This window comes from Chroicocephalus ridibundus, chromosome 3 (genome assembly GCF_963924245.1).
Source record: "Chroicocephalus ridibundus chromosome 3, bChrRid1.1, whole genome shotgun sequence".
NCBI classification, from domain to species: domain Eukaryota; kingdom Metazoa; phylum Chordata; class Aves; order Charadriiformes; family Laridae; genus Chroicocephalus; species Chroicocephalus ridibundus.
Genome location: NC_086286.1, coordinates 30,614,744 through 30,631,711, shown reverse-complemented (window position 1 = coordinate 30,631,711; position 16,968 = coordinate 30,614,744). Strand labels below are relative to the sequence as shown.

The 16,968-nt window shown below is 39.5% G+C and overlaps 1 protein-coding gene across 1 annotated transcript; it reads left to right on the top strand.

Moving 5' to 3' along the window:
* Window positions 1-27: 27 nt before the first annotated feature.
* Window positions 28-16,829, top strand: ABCG5 (ATP binding cassette subfamily G member 5). The gene is made up of 13 exons (XM_063328593.1): window positions 28-157; window positions 687-808; window positions 1,261-1,397; window positions 1,621-1,719; window positions 2,687-2,819; window positions 4,279-4,418; window positions 5,580-5,709; window positions 8,334-8,547; window positions 8,806-9,011; window positions 9,897-10,035; window positions 13,396-13,581; window positions 15,257-15,369; window positions 16,497-16,829. Exons 1-13 carry the CDS (start codon window positions 36-38, stop codon window positions 16,691-16,693), a joined length of 1,938 nt encoding a protein of 645 aa, XP_063184663.1. The 5' UTR covers window positions 28-35; the 3' UTR covers window positions 16,694-16,829.
* The last annotated feature ends 139 nt before the right edge of the window (window positions 16,830-16,968 follow it).

The window sequence follows — 16,968 nt, the reverse complement described above, 5'->3', positions numbered from 1 at the left end:
GAGGGAAGGAGCCCGCGGAGTCCCAGCACCCAAGGATGTCGGGCAGAGGGTCTCCCGCCCTGGAGAGGAGCAGCGGCAGCGGGCAGACAGGCGAGGCGAAGGCCCCGGCACAGCCCTCCGACAGCATCAGTGTCCAGGGCGTCTCCTACACCGTCAGGTAGGGCTGGGAAAGCGGCATGACGGGACGCTGCCCGCCGCGAACTGCTCCTGACCCCAGGGACCGAGGGGAGAGGGGCTGGGACCGGCGGGATGTGGATTCGGTCCAGTAAAGAAGGAGGGACGTTGTCCAGGCCGCCCACCTCATGGCACTGGGCCACTTGCCACAGGGGTAGAGTACGCGGCTTGAGGGAGGCAGAGCCGGTCAGTCCTCCAGAGGCTTCACCAGTTCTTCTTCGCATCTCTGAAGGAGACACTTTAGAGATCTCCAAAGATTGTGCCTCCTAGCAGTCATTCTGAAAAATCCGTACCTTCCAGATAATACTGAAGTTAAAAAGTTAAAGCCAGGGTGGAGGGGGGGTTGGGGAAAGGAGGAAAGAGTTTTTTGGGGTTTTTTTTTAACCCCTAACACTGTAAAATCCTTGCAGGCTCCCATCCCACATGCAGATAGCTATAAACCATTCACTTGCTTTATGCAAAAAATGTAAATCTTCTCTGTTTCATCTTTTTTTTGGTGTTTGTTTTCCAAGAGAGCGTGTTGGCCCATGGTGGAATGTTTCTTTATATCATAAAAAATGGACCCGGCAAATACTTAAGGATGTTTCATTTCACATAGAGAGTGGCCAGATTATGGGGATTTTAGGAAATTCTGGTAAGTTGTTCCAGTACTTTAAAAGATATATGGTTGGAGTTAATACCAGAGACTTCCACAGTGGTATGAATGTGACTGAGATCTGTGATTTAAATAATGAAATTGTAGCTGGTTTTAACCTCTGCTTTGCAAAACTCTGGTGCTTGGTTTTCAGAGTTCAATATTCTGTCATCTAACTAACAATTATAACTTCAGTAAAGGAAAAGGTTACTTCCAGACACAAATGTTTCACTATGAAGTGTGAATTTGTATGAATTACATGCTAATTTACACACATTCTAGGTTTCCCATTTACTTCCCCTTAACTAGCTGCATTTTCAGGACCTATTATTTTAATGTTATTGAGAAAAAAAGCATTTTCATCTTTTCATGCATCTCCATCCAAGTGAGGCTACAACTCTTGAAATCATAAAATTAATCTCATCACATGATTAATTTCTTTTGTTTGACAGGATCTGGGAAAACAACGCTTCTGGATGCAGTATCAGGAAGACTGGGAGATAAAAACAACTTCTTTGGTGAAGTGTACGTGAATGGGCGTCAGCTGAAGAGGGAACAGTTTAGAGATTGCTTCTCCTATGTGCCACAGGTTATTTTCTACATTTATTTCTGTGCACTGTGCTTCCTCTCATGTAAAGATAGTAAAGTTGCTAGTGTAATGGAGTAATCTAATCTGATTGTGATTTTCCTAGTAAATTTGGTACAAAGCAGTTAATAAATTGTATGACTGAATTAAGGGTGCAAGCAGGGGCAAGACCTTCATTACTAAAGGACTAACTGCTTCTTCCTCTTCACTTTTTTTCTTTTACCAGAGTGACACTTTGTTAAGCTTCCTTACCATACAAGAGTCTTTGACCTACACCGCTTTGCTAACTCTACAGAAATGCTCCAACGACATCATCAAAAAGAAGGTCTGTATTTTATAGTCTTCCACCAGAAAGGCAGACGTGATGTCATGTAATGCTTTCACCAGCAGCACTTTCCATCCATGGCTGTGTTTTACATTTATAAGGTCTTGTAATCTGCCTCATTCTGCAAATGGGGATAAATCCTTCTGCTGAGCTCCCTGGTGCTCCCCACCGCTGCAAGGGGCTTGTGCTGATGCCCCAGGGAATCACCATTATGCTGGGACAAAACTCTCCCGCCCAAAGCTGCAGCAGTTACTGCTGCAGGAGATGCTGCTGTTGGTATCGAGGTCAGTTCCCCTTCCCCAGCTGGGAAACCCAGTTCTCTGGGGTGTTTAGGGCTATGTCTGCTGTCAAGCCTCCTGGACAGCAGAGGTGACTTTGACACTACTCTGGCTCCTGTAGGATGTCTCTCACTAACCGGAACAGCTCCAAAAAGCACTGGTCTAATAAGCCCCCTACAAGCTATATTCTTGACAAAATAGATGTGTTTCAAGTCTATTAAAGGACTCTTTTTGGCCTCTGTTGAGAGTAAAAATTGGATATTCCTGACCAAAGGCCACTTGCTCCCTGTCTTCTCTCTTCACCTGCCTTCCACTCAGTATTTTATACTTCCCCAGAATTTATGTGCCTTTCTGCTCCCTTATTTTGTAAGCCAGACCAGCACATTATGCTTCATACCTTAACTTCTAGTCTTGTCTCTGAGCTCTTCATCTCTTAATGTCAAATCTAAAATTGAACTTGTTTCAGAATACATGAAAATAAAATTTAAAAGATAATAATTGAAATAATATATTAAAAATAATCAAATAGAAATGAAACCAGATACCTTCCAATTAGAATGGATGCACACATCATATAGGGAAAGCCATAGCTTAAAATTATGTGGTTTTTTCTTTGATTTTTTTCATTTTGTACACACATATCTGAGTTGGACTGTGTTTAGTCTTTCTAAACTGTAATTATTTTTCAGGTAGATGCGGTTATGGCTGAGCTGAGTCTCAGCCACATTGCTGACAAAATCATTGGAAGCCGCATTTTTGTAGGAATTTCTGGGGGTGAGAGGCGTCGTGTTTCAATTGCAGCTCAGCTATTACAAGACCCTAGTAAGTACCACTGCATGGATTTTAAAAATAAAACAAAGCAGTGTCACTTCGCACTCCTACCATGGGCCTCCATAAACCACTTTAAAATACAAAAGTATTTATATTCTGTAATTCAGCAAAAGCTAGTCTAGTAATGACAGAAGAGGATGAGCGGTAACTCAGGTCTGCCATTAATCTATTAGTTGATCTTGGAAAGTAGGCAATTTTAAAATCTTAGGGACTGAACATCGGTTTAGACTTGCATTTATCCATTTTAAGTCTTTCTGGGCTCGCCCTTCCTGTGTATGAAATGTTGTTTGTGGCACATTAATTTATAGTCTTTTGAGCACATTAAAGCCATACATATGCAAGCATTGGGCCTTGTAGTGGGGTAGCTGCCATTGAGCCATGTATGTGAGAGCACCACGTACGTTCCAGAGCAAAAAAAAATTCTGATGAAAGAAAATCAAAGCAGAGTAACTAGAAGGATTAGCCATGGGAAACAGCACTATAAATTTTGTCAGTTTTGAGACAGTTTTTTAAAGGGGCCAGAATCTTATGGAGTGAATGGATAGAATGCATTTATTGGATTCTGGAGTCCTCACAGCGGTGCAGATGTGCTAGGACCGCATACCAGGCAGGAAGGTAAAGTAAATAGCAAAGTGAAGTTTATCACTGCTACTGGTGACTCCTGGAGAGTTCGCTGGGTGTAGTTATTGCTCAGTACGTTCACTAAACTCTATGGTAAACATTACAGTAATTCTGAAACTCTATAGTAAACACTATAGTAATTCTGTGTAGATAAACATATAGAGAAAGCTCTCCTCCCCCCCTTATCCTGATCAAGGTTGAACTGCTCTCTTCTCCGCTATGTCTCATCTATGTAAAAATAATGGATTTGACTGTATCATTTACCCTTCCTTGTGCAATAAAATAATGAAGAAAATACAGTAAAAAAAAAACCACCCCTCTCATCTATGGAATTATATATACTGTATTTTAACAACTCTTAATTAGTTCATAACAAATTCTGTGTGTATATATAGATTTAATTCAGATTATAATGTCTATCTAATTATGGCAATTATATTTACATCCATATACATGCTGAAATTTATCATTACTGTTCTTAGAAGCTGATGTGTACATCAAATCTATTTTGGTAATTTTCAGATTTCACCTGAAGTGAGAAAAAAATGCTTATGCCCTGATCCTGCAGTAGTTTGTTTTGTCCTTATTCTTAGTCATTGAAACTGAACCACTGAAGCTAACTAAAACTAAAAGCTCACATCATGGCAATATCTATGCATACTCCGCTTTACACATGGAACTTCACATGTAAAGTAATTTCTATACTATTTGCCAAATTAGCTTCAGAGGCAGAAGCTATAACATTTGCCAAATTAGCTTCAGAGGCAGAAGCTATAACATTTGCTCTCCATTTACCCGAGTTTTAATGCTATTCCTTGTCATTTCACAGAGGTTATGCTTCTCGATGAACCAACAACAGGGCTGGACTGCCTGACTGCAAACCAGATTGTTTCGCTTCTCTCAGAGCTTGCACACAGAGACAGGATTGTGATTATTACAATTCATCAGCCTCGCTCAGAACTCTTCAGGGTAAATGATACCTACTCGCTATTTGCTTTTTTTACCAGGCTTTTTAGTACCTAGGTTCTCTTCAGGTATCTTTTCAGGATAAAAGTACAAGATCCAGTATAGTTGTCTTAAAAGGCTCTCTTCTTCCCCCTCTGCATAAATACAGGCTTGTCTTGAACTTTACAGCTCTGATCGTCTGCCCGCCACAGGACACTTTGAGATACATACTGCCCTGTGAAAATAGCATGCACACTGACTGTGTGCCTAACCTTTGTGGTATGTAGCTACCCAAGTCAAAAACCCTGGGAGAAGCCATGTAAATCCCCCATGTGTGCAGGCACTGTAAAAAAACTAGCTCTTTGTTTAGCTTTACATATTCATATTTCAGTAACACTTGCAACTTGAGACAGATAAAACCATGATTTGGAATGGAAAGAAAAAAAAAAGTCTTATTTTTTCTTCTTTGTGTCAAGTGGTGTGGGTACACCTTGGTCATGTGGTAGGGTATGCCTGCCTTGCCGGGCTTGGAGAGTGCTTCTCCTTTCCCATAGCTATTTTGCACTTTGCTCTTCTGACACATCCACCACCCACCACGTGAACGCAAGGCACCTCTTCCCTGGCTGACCGAATTGAGTGTAAGTGGTCATGAAGCCAGAAGGGAGCCACGGTGCTTTTCTGGACTGAAAGCAGTCCTGGTGCCTCGGGAATATGGATTGATCATAGCTGGTGGGAACGCTGCCCTGGCAAATGTTCACCCAAAGAGCCATGCTGTTAAAGTCCTTAAGCACTTCAGGGTAATCTTCCCAAGAATTTGGGGATTTTACAGGCTGGGGCTATTATGTGCCAAAGGAAGTCAGTCAGTAAGTGAAGATGCATTAGAAGTGAAGTCAGAAGTTCACAGCTCCCGTTTCTGTTTGTGGATTACCTCTGTATGCTGCCGGCTCTGACAGCTTTGGGAACCACTAGTTTTAAGAGCTTACAAACGTTTCATCTTGTGTAACCACCAAGGGGTGTGATAGAAAGGACAAATGTCCTTTGACAGAAATATACTAAGGAAGTCTGAATGTGTCAAAACTATTTTTCCTGTCAAAGCATTTTTATTATCGAGACAGTAGCTGTACTCGAGAATTAACGTGCTGCTTCTAGGTATGTATTGCTAATATATTAATTTGCTCCCAACAGTTATTTGACAAAATAGCCATCATGAGCTTTGGAGAAATGGTTTTCTGTGGGAACCCTATGGAAATGATCACATTTTTTAGTGACTGCGGCTATTCTTGTCCTGAGCAATCAAACCCTTTTGACTTCTATGGTAAGTTTGTCCAAGTTGTTTCAGTAAAAATATGGGTTTCCTTAAACAAACAAGTTGGTTTCTTCCCCAAGTTTTTCGAGAGATAGAAATGTGTTTGAATTCTTCCCCAACTTTGTAATTATTCTCAGCTCAGAGAAAAGCGAGGGCTGGGCCCGTGTAATCTTCACTGAGTCCGTAAAACAGCAAAAGTTTGCAGTAGGTTTGAAACACGTCAGAAAGGAGTAGACTACCAATAAAACAGGAATTTCAACTTCATGCAACCTCTGGATTCCTAGTGGCATCTCCCTGTGGCTGGACGTTGGAAAATCAATTTGATTCCAAAACTGTGGAAAGTCCTGTGTTCTTATGGACTCTGTGCTGCCAAGCAACTGAAGACAGTTGTTGCCTGGAGGGAAGGATGTAGAATAAATATGGGATGAATGAGGCATCAATTTCCAGAGATACTGAGTTTTAGGTTTCCCAAACTTTGGGGGGTTGCTAATACCAGGGTGAGCTACTGGAGCAGAACATATCAATGCTTCACGAGGTGATGATAGCGAGCTGTTAGCAAAAGCTGAAGAGTCCTGTTTTACAAATTCAGGATGAAAAAAAGTATCAGCATGAGATTTTGGAAATGAGGCTTGGTTTTGCTGCAGGGCATGTGTGTACCTGATCCATGCAGACACGTGTTTGAAGAACACATGTGTGTGTTTGTGTGTGTATACATGTACATACGTAAGTGTGTCTGTATATCTATCTATCTTTTTTTAATCTAGTACGTGGGCTGATTTCTGATGATACTAGCTGAGCATTAACCAGGGAATCTGACCAATCCAAAAAGCTGTATTCAGAAACGTGGCACGTTCAGAGGAGGCAGTGTTTTTCTATTGTCTAGATGGCATCCTAAACTCAGAGGGAAGAGAGGACTGTTGTTGACACGAAGCTGGAATGGGATGAAGCTGAAAATACTGGTGTGACAGTGAGGATAATTTTGCCTTTATGAATTTGAGTAGTCTTGAAAAGCATAGATGATTTGAGATTTAGACCTCCTTTTTAAAAAGCTTGGTAAAGAGAGTGCTGCATTCTTCAAATGTCAACCTTTGAATGTGACAAGAAAAGGAAAAAATACAGTTTAGAGCAAAGAATCATCAGAATATTTAGTCTATGGAAAATTGGTAGTTTATATTTTTTGTGTGATTTAATGATGTGAATGAAGGGACAGATTCTGCTATCATTTACACCAACAGCAGAGGAAACTAGATCCTATGTATTGTGTGGATTATGTTATTGAAATGTCACATGTTGTGTTTATAAAGAAAAAAAAGTAGAAATGCATGGTAGGCATTAGCTAGTTGGTTGGTCTACCTATTAGTCAGTGTTACCATTTTTTTAAAACACACATGGTTGCCATTTATTTCCTGTGTGACTTCCAGCAAGTCACACTGGCCAAGTTTTAAAAAGTGTGTCTGTGTTTCAGTTGTTTTACATATTTACAAAAGTGAAGACCTCATTTTGGATGTGTTTACCATTAAAGACAATTCTGCTGAATTCCAGTTTTCAGCACACTGGGGAAGTATTCATAAGCTTAATTCAGGTTTTGAGGACAAACTAAGAATCTTGGGCAAGGACCCCTTTTCTCATGTTTAATTTGTATTTTGAAGTTGAATATAACATCGTAAAACTGAAATCTAAGAATGATAGGGACCTTAGGAATAAATAACTGATAAAGACGTCTTATCAGATGTTGAAAAGTAATATAAAAATCTGTAAGAACAGCTATTCCTGAGAACAACGATCTAGTTTTTGAAACCTTAGATAATTCCTTGCTATTAGGGAAAAGTCTAATTAGCATTATTCGTGAATCCTTATGAGTTGTACAAATAGCACACACAAAGTTCCCATCTGCCAATAAAAGAACTGGTGGTGTCAGGAATAGGTCAGTTATAGGTGGATTTATTAGAAAGGAACGTTAATTCTGTGAAGTATTTACCTTTCGTAAGTTCCACAGCAGTAAGTAATGTTTTCTGCCTGCTAGGGAAATTTGGCCTGCTGAACATCCTCTAACTTGACGTTAAAGCAGAAGTGTGTCTGAGAAGTAGGTGGGTGAAACCCAGTGCAACAATGCAGTAACAGCTTCAGTAGAGAGGAGCGGTGTCTCTGCAGCATGAGCTCAGACTAACGGAAAAATGAAGCTCCATGGTTATGGAGGAGCAGGCAGAGGACAAGGGAGAATCAGGGAGCTGTGTCTGAGTATTTACCTGAAAACCTGAGAAACATGTGACCATAAAGCGATCTCTTCATCGTTGTCAATGTTCATCCTCAGCTGGTGCTCTGTCTTGCTCTTGGCAGCAGTGGCACTTCACCAGGGGCCCAGCTCTGTGCTGTGCAAGCAGAACGCTGAAGGTCTGACCAGCGCACCACTCAGTCCTTGCATTTCCAGATAAAGGACTCGAACTTCAGGGTCTACAGCACTACATGCTGCTTCTAACAGAAGGGAAGAGTAAAAGAAACCTCGAATACTTTCAGTGGACCTTTTCTTCTTTGCATATTTTAGGATAGAGACAGGGAAAGGTTACTTGCAAGGAGGGGAAGACGTAAGAAGGGAAAGTGATTGAATATATGGTAAACACTTTGTAAATTTACAGTGGATCTGACATCTGTGGACACCCGAAGCAAGGAACGTGAACTTGAAACCTACAGTAGGGTTCAGATAATTGTATCAGCCTACAAAAACTCGGAGATCTTTAGCAAAGTACTGGCAGTCATTGAAAGAACAAAGTGTATGAAAGAGCTGCCACCAATACCGTTCAAAAACAAAGACTCACCCAGTGCCTTTTACAAATTATGGATTCTTTTACGGTAAGACTCTTTTTTTCTTTTTCTTTTTTTAAGGATTTTTTTTTTTCTTATCCACTAATCTCTCAGGTTTCCCCCCCCATATATGTAAATGCGCTTTCTTGGTTTTTTGGTCTACCACTGTACTTATCACTATCTTTTTTTAATATTCCCTCCTTATGGACATTGTGCGTGTAAGATTTGTTCAAAGCTAAATACCCTACCAATACGTGGTCAGTCGTAGCTAACAAGTATATTGTTATTGTTTTGTTTCATTATCAGGAGGACAACAAGAAATTTCTCCAGAGATAAGATGGGCATCATCATGCGCCTCCTCCAGAATCTGTTATTTGGCTTGTTTGTAGCATTTTTCCTTCTTAGACTAAGGAATGACCTGGAAAAAGGAGCTGTGCAGGACCGTGTGGGGCTTGTCTACCAGTGCGTGAGTGCCCCCCCCTACACCGGGATGCTCAATGCCATTGCCCTTTGTGAGTTTCTGTCCTGTATTATGTGCAGCAGGCAGGTATTGCTGCCACTACTTTGTAAATAAGAAAAAGTCTTTTTTGAAGGTAGTCATTTAAAGGATCTTAACAGTTTTAGATCACGTCAGAGCTGATATAGAAGCACAAAATTCAAAGGCGAAGCAACAGGAAGATTCGCAGCACAGAAAAAGATTAGCCCATCAGAAGGGCTCCGGGTTCACTGTACTTAATGAAGGAATATGCCCTGATCCCTGTCTCCCCCTTTCGCAGCTGGCTGGTGTATGGAGCTTTTATTCTGAACTGTGCAGGAGTCCTTAACTTGCCCGCATGTAGCAGTGTAAAGGCAGGACAAAGTCTAGGTCTGTAGTTAACATCCTAACTGAGATCAAAACCAAACACATGGAAAGGACAGAAGCACAAAACAGCTTTGACAACAATTAAGCATAATTAGATTTAAGAGTATTATGAGATGATTACATTTTTCTTAGAGGGTGTTTCTCTTACAGCTGCCATACTAAGACCAATCATAGTTTCTATTACAGCCCTAAAAACTGTTCTGCTCATGCAGGAAACATACACTGCTGTCATCACCTTAAGATCAGAGCACCTCAAGAGATTATGCAGTGACTGCGGTTTTTTCATATCTTTAATTTCTATCTGCAAAAAGAGAGGCTGTCCTGCACGCTGCCTAGTTAGGCCCCATTCATTAAGTTTACCAAATTTTGCAATCTTCATTTATAGTGGGAGAAAAAGTGATCAAACTGGTTCATACAGAATGTTGCTGATATATTCTCAAAGTTGCCTCTGTGCTTCAGGTCATTTTTGCTAGCAACAAGTCTTGGTCTCTTTATTCAATGGTGATTTAATTTATTTCTTGTATGTTTAATCCAGTCTCGCCTTTACGTGCCATCAGTGACCAAGAAAGTAAAGATGGCTTGTACAAGAAGTGGCAAATGCTTTTAGCTTATATAGTACATTTCCTGCCCTTCAGTGTCATCAGCGTGGCAATTTTCAGCACCTTCATATACTGGTAAGCATTTGTACCATCCATTGGATTGTTATCTTCTTTTTGTTATCAGTCTCAATTCCCATGTCAGCATCAGGCCTCTTGGTGTGTCTTCCCGCTGTTGTCTCTCAGACTGATTACAGAGAAAGCTTAAGGGAAGATGATGCAATTTTAACCCTTCGCTTTCGGGCAGTGTTAAAACACCTACTGAGTAAGTTACCAGTTCTCTAGGCAACTTGGGAAGTTTTAATGGGCCTGGGACATGTATAGTTCTTGTGTCATACCGAAAGCAGGAAGTGTCATTTTACATTACATTTAGAAATATAGGAAATAAGAGGAAACAAAGTGAGAAAGACAACAGTAGGTAAGTGACAGTAATAAAGCTTCATATTTCCTGGGATATTTGGGGTTCAGCTACAGCATATGGAAGTGATGAGGCTGGATCTCTCTCTTCCACTCTCCAGAGAAAGGCACAAAAGTGGATTTCTGCTAGCGGGAGAAAGGGTAAAGCTTGCTTTTTCACCCCCAAAACATTCATTTCCTCACATCATTGTGAAGTAGTACCTCAGAATGGGATGATGAAATATTTCATCTGGTCATTGCCTTATCTGTCACACAGGCCTGCTTTTCCTCTCTGTTCCATTGATTTCTCATCTTCAACCGAGACCATGGCTGTTTATGTAAGATAATAGCAAAGCAACAAGGACCAATTTCTGTCCTTCACTCTTTTTCTGTTGTGTTTTTTTTTGTTTGTTTGTTTTCCTAATTATGAAAGGAGAGGTGTGTAGTGCACTAAAGTTAATTTTTGTTTTCCTGTGACAGTTGATAATAAAGTTGCAATCAGATGGCAGTCTATAGTGAAATGCGTACAAATGAATAGCTGGCTTAGTTTGTGTCCTGGATGAAGGTTCTCTGGTTAGCTGTTGAGAAATGGTAAGTGGATAGACCCTTGTAAAAGACATAAAGTATGGGAGCTATTGTGCGGTAGGTGAGTGTGTTAGTGCTCTTACTCTGTAATAATATGCCCTTGGGCAGCTTGAAAATGGTGGAGTAAAACCGCACCAAATCGCTTGGACTACAGAGTAAGAGCTTCTGCACAGGGAGCTAGCCTGCCATGGGAATTTTGCAATAGCTGTTTTCCCATCTAGAAAATCCCAGGAAAAATATTGCTGCTTTCTTCTTTCTCCTGGCCTGTAGTAGGTAATGAGGGGAAATGTTCAGCATTTACCTAGTTCTTTCCATTTGAGATCTCAGTAACTGTCAGCTCCTAGATGAAAAGACAAAAGCCCTGAGAGAGAGATTTCTGCTCCTCCAGATGTGAGGACTTGCGTGCACAGTTTGGTGCTTTTGTAGTTTGGTGCTGATATTAAAAGAAGCAGTTTTGTTCAAGCAAGGCCGTCTTTCTCTGTGTCCCCTTAGCTACCTGAGCTTTTATTTCTGCAAGCTGCCAGTGCAGCCTGCTTCAGGCAGTGCTCCCTTAGAAGTTCTTTTTCACAGACAAACAGAAATTACCCCTCCTCCCTCTACGCGTTTAGAGGATGCACTGTGCTCACCAGAGCCCTTCCATTTCTGCTTGCTAGTGAGCTGGTTGCTGAGAAGGCAGCCGTTTGGAAAGCAGCTTTTCAGGTTGAATGAGGGAAAGTCTGTCGAGCTCTTGAAGATCATGAGCCACTGCCTGTCACTCCTTAGTGAACAGGAAATTTGTATGGGCAGAGACTTTGCCCTTATGCTTTAGCAGCTTCAAACACAATCAACAATAAAGAGTGCGTGCTGGTTAATGGGTAATATTTACAGATATTAGACTCTGCATATCTTTGCTGTCTTGTGGTTGTCTGGAAGCCGTCAGTGATTTCATAGTGCCCTTAGACTTCTTAGGGCAAGGAGTTCCTCTATGAAATTTTGAAGATTGTATCTGTGCAGGACTAAACTTTTCTGGATGGACTAACTTTTGGAGAGGCTTTGATAGACCCTGGTGTAACTTCTTACAAGCCATTTCTCTCAGAGTGTGTGTTTGTAGGGTCAGACAGATCCAAACTCTTGTTCAGAAACAAGGCAGTTCTGGCCAAGAACAAATACAGCCACTTTTGCAATCAAGTAAATATACCCTGTTTATGCAGATTTTCCTCGTTAAAAGGTAATCCTGGAAAATGTTCTAACAGTTTATATTATCCTACCATTCAATTGTTGCAATAGTCTCTCTTCTGAGTTGTTTTTTTTCCCCTTCTCTTTTTCTTCTCTTTCTATTCCTACCCCAGATTTACTACAGCCGTAGTAGTTTGTATCTACATAGCTCTCTGTAAAGTATTAGGGCACCTCAGAGAAGGTGATATTTTTATGCTAGGACTTCAGAGAGCTGTTCCTTCTGCACCAATCTGTGATTAACAGTTGTTAGATACCTGCTAGCTTGTTGAATGTTTAATACTTGAAGAGTCAATGTTCAGCCCTCTGTTTATAATAGATATTCTTTTGGTATTATATGCAATAATGCTACAGGAAACCTGAAAGAAAATTAATACTTCTATTTTAAGACCATATTCAAACATGGTGGAGTAAAAAAAAGACATAGGGCCTTGCATTGATCAATGAAAAAGGAAATAAAATGTTGAATAGCTGCTTGTTAGCTCAGCAAAGCATGCAGTCTGTACCTAGCGTGAGACAATTTTGGTAAAAAGTATTTTGGAAAAAGGAGTATGTCACCATGAAATAAAATTTTTTGTCATCTGTCGTATACACTACAGGGCTGAATTAAGTTTGCCAAGCAATTGCTGGCCTTTCTTAACTTTTTAATGTTTGGTACAGGTTGGGGGGAACGACTTTGATCCTTAGGTGAGCTCAGGAAAAACTGGAAACAGCGTGTTGTATTAAAGAGTGCAGGAGTATAGAGGAAATTGCATTTGGATGAATTACATGGGTGGTGAATTCAATTAGCCTTCGATTTAATTGAGTATATTCATTTTTACATTTGCATGCACAGTATCAGAAGTGCAAAATTCCAGCTGTTAATTATCTGCATAAAGACGTTCTTTAAATATGTGACTTACGTAAATAACTCCCACTGCATAGAATCTCAGAGGAGGAGGATGTTAGTTTGAGGGATTCTAAAAGCCATGGTGGTTATCTTGAAAGAACATGGATTTCTAGTACAATTACATCTTTGCATAACTCTCTTTAATCTGGATGGAGAAAACCTAATATATCTGCACTTACCTCACGATATTGATTGTCCTTTAAGGCTCCAAACAACATACTAAGGGTTAAGACATAAACTGTTCACTTAATGAGCTGTAATTGCAAAAAATAAATCAAAACAAAATTAAAGCTATGTTCCAAGTTTAGTACCGAACCGCTGTTTTTTTAAATACTCTTTTGCTCATTTTTATACAGGACCGTAGGGCTGTATCCTGATGCTTCCAGATTTGGGATTTTCTTTGCTGTTGTCTTAGCATCTCATATAATTGGTGAACTACTAACACTTGTTATACTTGGCGTGGTTCAAAACCCAAATATAGTCCAAAGTGGAGTGGTGCTACTTAATTCCGCAGGTGTGATAGTGGGAACTGGACTAGTAAGGTAGGAAATTATTTTATTATGGTTTTAATGTTAAAATAATCTGCCTGTAGAAGAGTCACGAAGAGCCTGTATTGCAAAAGCACAATAATTCACAGGTAGCAATGCAAAGAAAGTGCAGCTGTTAGCCTTCAGAGGTAGAAATACCTAATCACGTTAGACCTTGTAGTAAAGACAAAACACAGACGCTTAATAACTTTAGATATCAACAACTATCTTAACTTTTTTTTTCACTTTTTGCAAATAAATTGAAGAAAAATTAATACCTATCAGCTCAGCTGAATTGTTTTTCTTATGCCAACATTATGATGTGAAATGCTGTCCTCATTAAAGGAGCCTACGAAAATAAAATCCTATAACTTTTAGTAACATCTGGAACTTATCAGAAACTAAGCACTGGGAATGAGGGTTTAAATAAAAGTTGTTCTCAACTATCTTATTAGTGTTATTCTCTGGTTTAGCCAGTAAACTTTTCAGACACCTTTTTCTGCCTGTGCAGACTGAACTACATAAAAATAATAAAGAAAAAAAGTCATGTAGTAAAGATGAGGAAAAATTATGATCCACTTGCTCTGTTACTGTGCAAAAAATGTTTTTGCATTGTAACTGCATGAACTTTGAACAGTTTTCTTCTTGTATTTGTCAATACTGAAATTACTGGTTTTTGAGAAACATATCATCATAAATTATTGTCAAAAAAGTTTTCTTGAGATGTTGAGCAAGTAGGATATGCTCAACTGAGATCTTTCCAATGAAAATGAAGTACGCCTAACAAAAGATGACATTGAATTGTCCTCAAGAAAAGCATGAGTCTTCACAAAGCTGATGATGCTTTGTTTCTTCAAAGTAGATCTCAGCTAATACTTGCTTATCAAATAAAACTGAGTTCATATCTAATAAATTTGGTCCCTGCCTAATCTCAGGAAAATGTGTGCTTATAGTCACAAGACAATTATTACCGCTACCATAGTCTAATGCCTTCATGATAACTTTTTAAAAGTATTAGAGTGGTTTCTAATCTTATTTTACAGTAGAGACATTGCTAATTAATATTGTGAATCTCTTTGATTACACGTTTCAGGCAATTAAAGATATTAAAAATAGTATTGAGACTTGGGTTGCTGTTTTTTCTGTTCGTTTCATTATGAAGTCTTGCAGTATTTTAGGTGCAGAAATTGCCCAGTCTTGTTGAATAATGTTATTTGAAAATATTCATACTCTGTTTCTCTTCTCATTATTCTTTGCTTCATTTTTGTGTTGTTGTTATTTTTACGGCGAATTGATATTCAGTCTTTTTTGGTTTTGAAGATGGAGTGGGGCGGGGGAGGGGTGTTCTTACTTTGGAAGCAACACATTTTTGCAACTAAGGTTTGTATTGGGTCTTGTCATGTTCAGTTTATCACTGCAACGTGAAGAGCAAACAACTTCATAGAATTATTTGTGACTGTCCATAAACAAGTCACCGCTGAATGTTTATGACACTGTACCAAAGTCAGAGACAGCCTTCATGGGTGTCTCCTCATTTAGCACTAAAATGGACTTTGTATTTGAAAACCCTACAGGTACAGCCAAGAACTGTAACAGGCTGCGACTAAAGATGAGAGCTTGTTTTAATTTGGGCTAGAACCAGCCCTCGGAATTGTAGCAAAAGCCAATTTCACTTCTCTGTTTCTTTAAGGACCATCGAAGAAATGCCGACACCTTTTAAAATTCTCAGTTATCTTACCTTTCAAAAATACAGCAGTGAGGTTCTTATAGTCAATGAATTTTATGGCTTAAACTTCACATGTGGTAAGTGTTCCAAAAAAGGGAAAAAAAAAGGCCTTTAAGTCCATTCTAAATAATTTTAATATGTTGATTCTTATTTTCCTTCTACGTACAATAAAAGTATCTTGATAAGTTAAAGATAACTTGTGAGTTGTTTAAAAAAAGCTTATTCATTAGTAAAGACTTCTAACACCACATCAGGAAGCTAGACAAAAGTTTGACTTTTTTTTTTTTCAATCATTTCTCTTTCTTTCATTTTTTTTAATCTTTCTCTTCTTCATCTGTTCTTTTATCCCTCCCTTTGGGGGCATTTTGGAAAGTAAACCTTGCAGCCTGTGATTTGCTTATCAGAGCAGTATTACACAAACAGAAGATCAATAGAATTGCACAACGTGAGATCAAACGTCAGTGCAGGGAGCACTGACAGGTAACACCTGACCAGATGTTCCCTCTCATTGGAAGTCAGGCTTCAGTTCCAGTATGTTACCATGGCACGTACTGAGCAGCTTGGATCTGTCAGGCTGTGGAGCCAGCTAACTGGCAAAACATGAGCATCAGTCAGGCTGGCAGGGTTAGAAGCTGACATACATCGATGGGGGTGAAACTCCCAGCTTTGGACTCACACTAAGATAATTTGGGCTTTGTAGCCAGGTGTCTGTGCTCTTCTCCAGGGCTATATATATTCTTTATCCATTCATCTCTCCTGTCTTTCTTTATTACAACAAATCCGTGACTTTGGTAGTAAGCAAAACCAGCTGATTTTTAATGTGCCCTTCAGACAGTCTCCATTTCTTGAATTTTGGAAGCACTCAACAAATACTGTAAGTCTACCATATTGGGCAGCTTGCTTCCTGAGGCCCCTCCAGATACTGTGTCTGAAAAGACATAAATCTTTTGTGTGGCATGAACAACACGGAAAGCTCCTAGTGACCCTTTAGTCTTCTCTTAAAGAAATATGGCATAGATTAACTGCAGAAACATATGGCTTGTCTGTTCTTATTCCAAAATGATGGGAAATACTGCTGTGGGTATTGTTCATCCTTAAAATAATGTGAAGGCTAGGTATATTAAATGTACGAGCTAGATACTGAAGCCTGAATTTTAATTTCAGTGATTCACCTACTAAAGAAATGAACTTTTTCTTTTGACAGGTGGAGCCAACAGTTCCACTGCCAGTAATGCTGCGTGTGTTTTCTCTCATGGCGTTCAGTTCATTGAAAAAAACTTCCCTGGTGCATTGTCCCGGTTCACAATCGATTTCTTAATACTCTATGCTTTTCTACCAGGACTTGCCATTATAGCAATTCTGAGCTTCAAAATAAGAGAGAGAATTATTGGCAGGCAATAAAAAAGTAGCCGTATTAACAATGTCTAATAATACACTTCTAACTGGATTATGGTTGAAGGCTTAAATTGATGGATTTTAGATAGAATTGAAGTGATTATAGGTATAGAAACACGTTCACCTTCCCATGTTTGTTTCCAACTGGGTGTTTTGCATCTTGAAAAACAATGTTCTCTTACGAGTGTGAACATCTTCCTGCTATTGGTATTCGCACCCCGCTCCCAAGTCAGCCACAATCAACAGTACTACATGTTTTAAAAGACTTCTTGAATTTAATT

Excerpts from the sequence above, each read along its gene's own strand:
- ABCG5 (XM_063328593.1), top strand. The coding sequence starts at position 36 with ATGTCGGGCAGAGGGTCTCCCGCCCTGGAGAGGAGCAGCGGCAGCGGG. Across the intron at positions 1,720-2,686 it reads ACGACATCATCAAAAAGAAG|GTAGATGCGGTTATGGCTGA; the intron begins GTCTGTATTTTA and ends ATTATTTTTCAG. Across the intron at positions 8,548-8,805 it reads AAATTATGGATTCTTTTACG|GAGGACAACAAGAAATTTCT; the intron begins GTAAGACTCTTT and ends TTTCATTATCAG.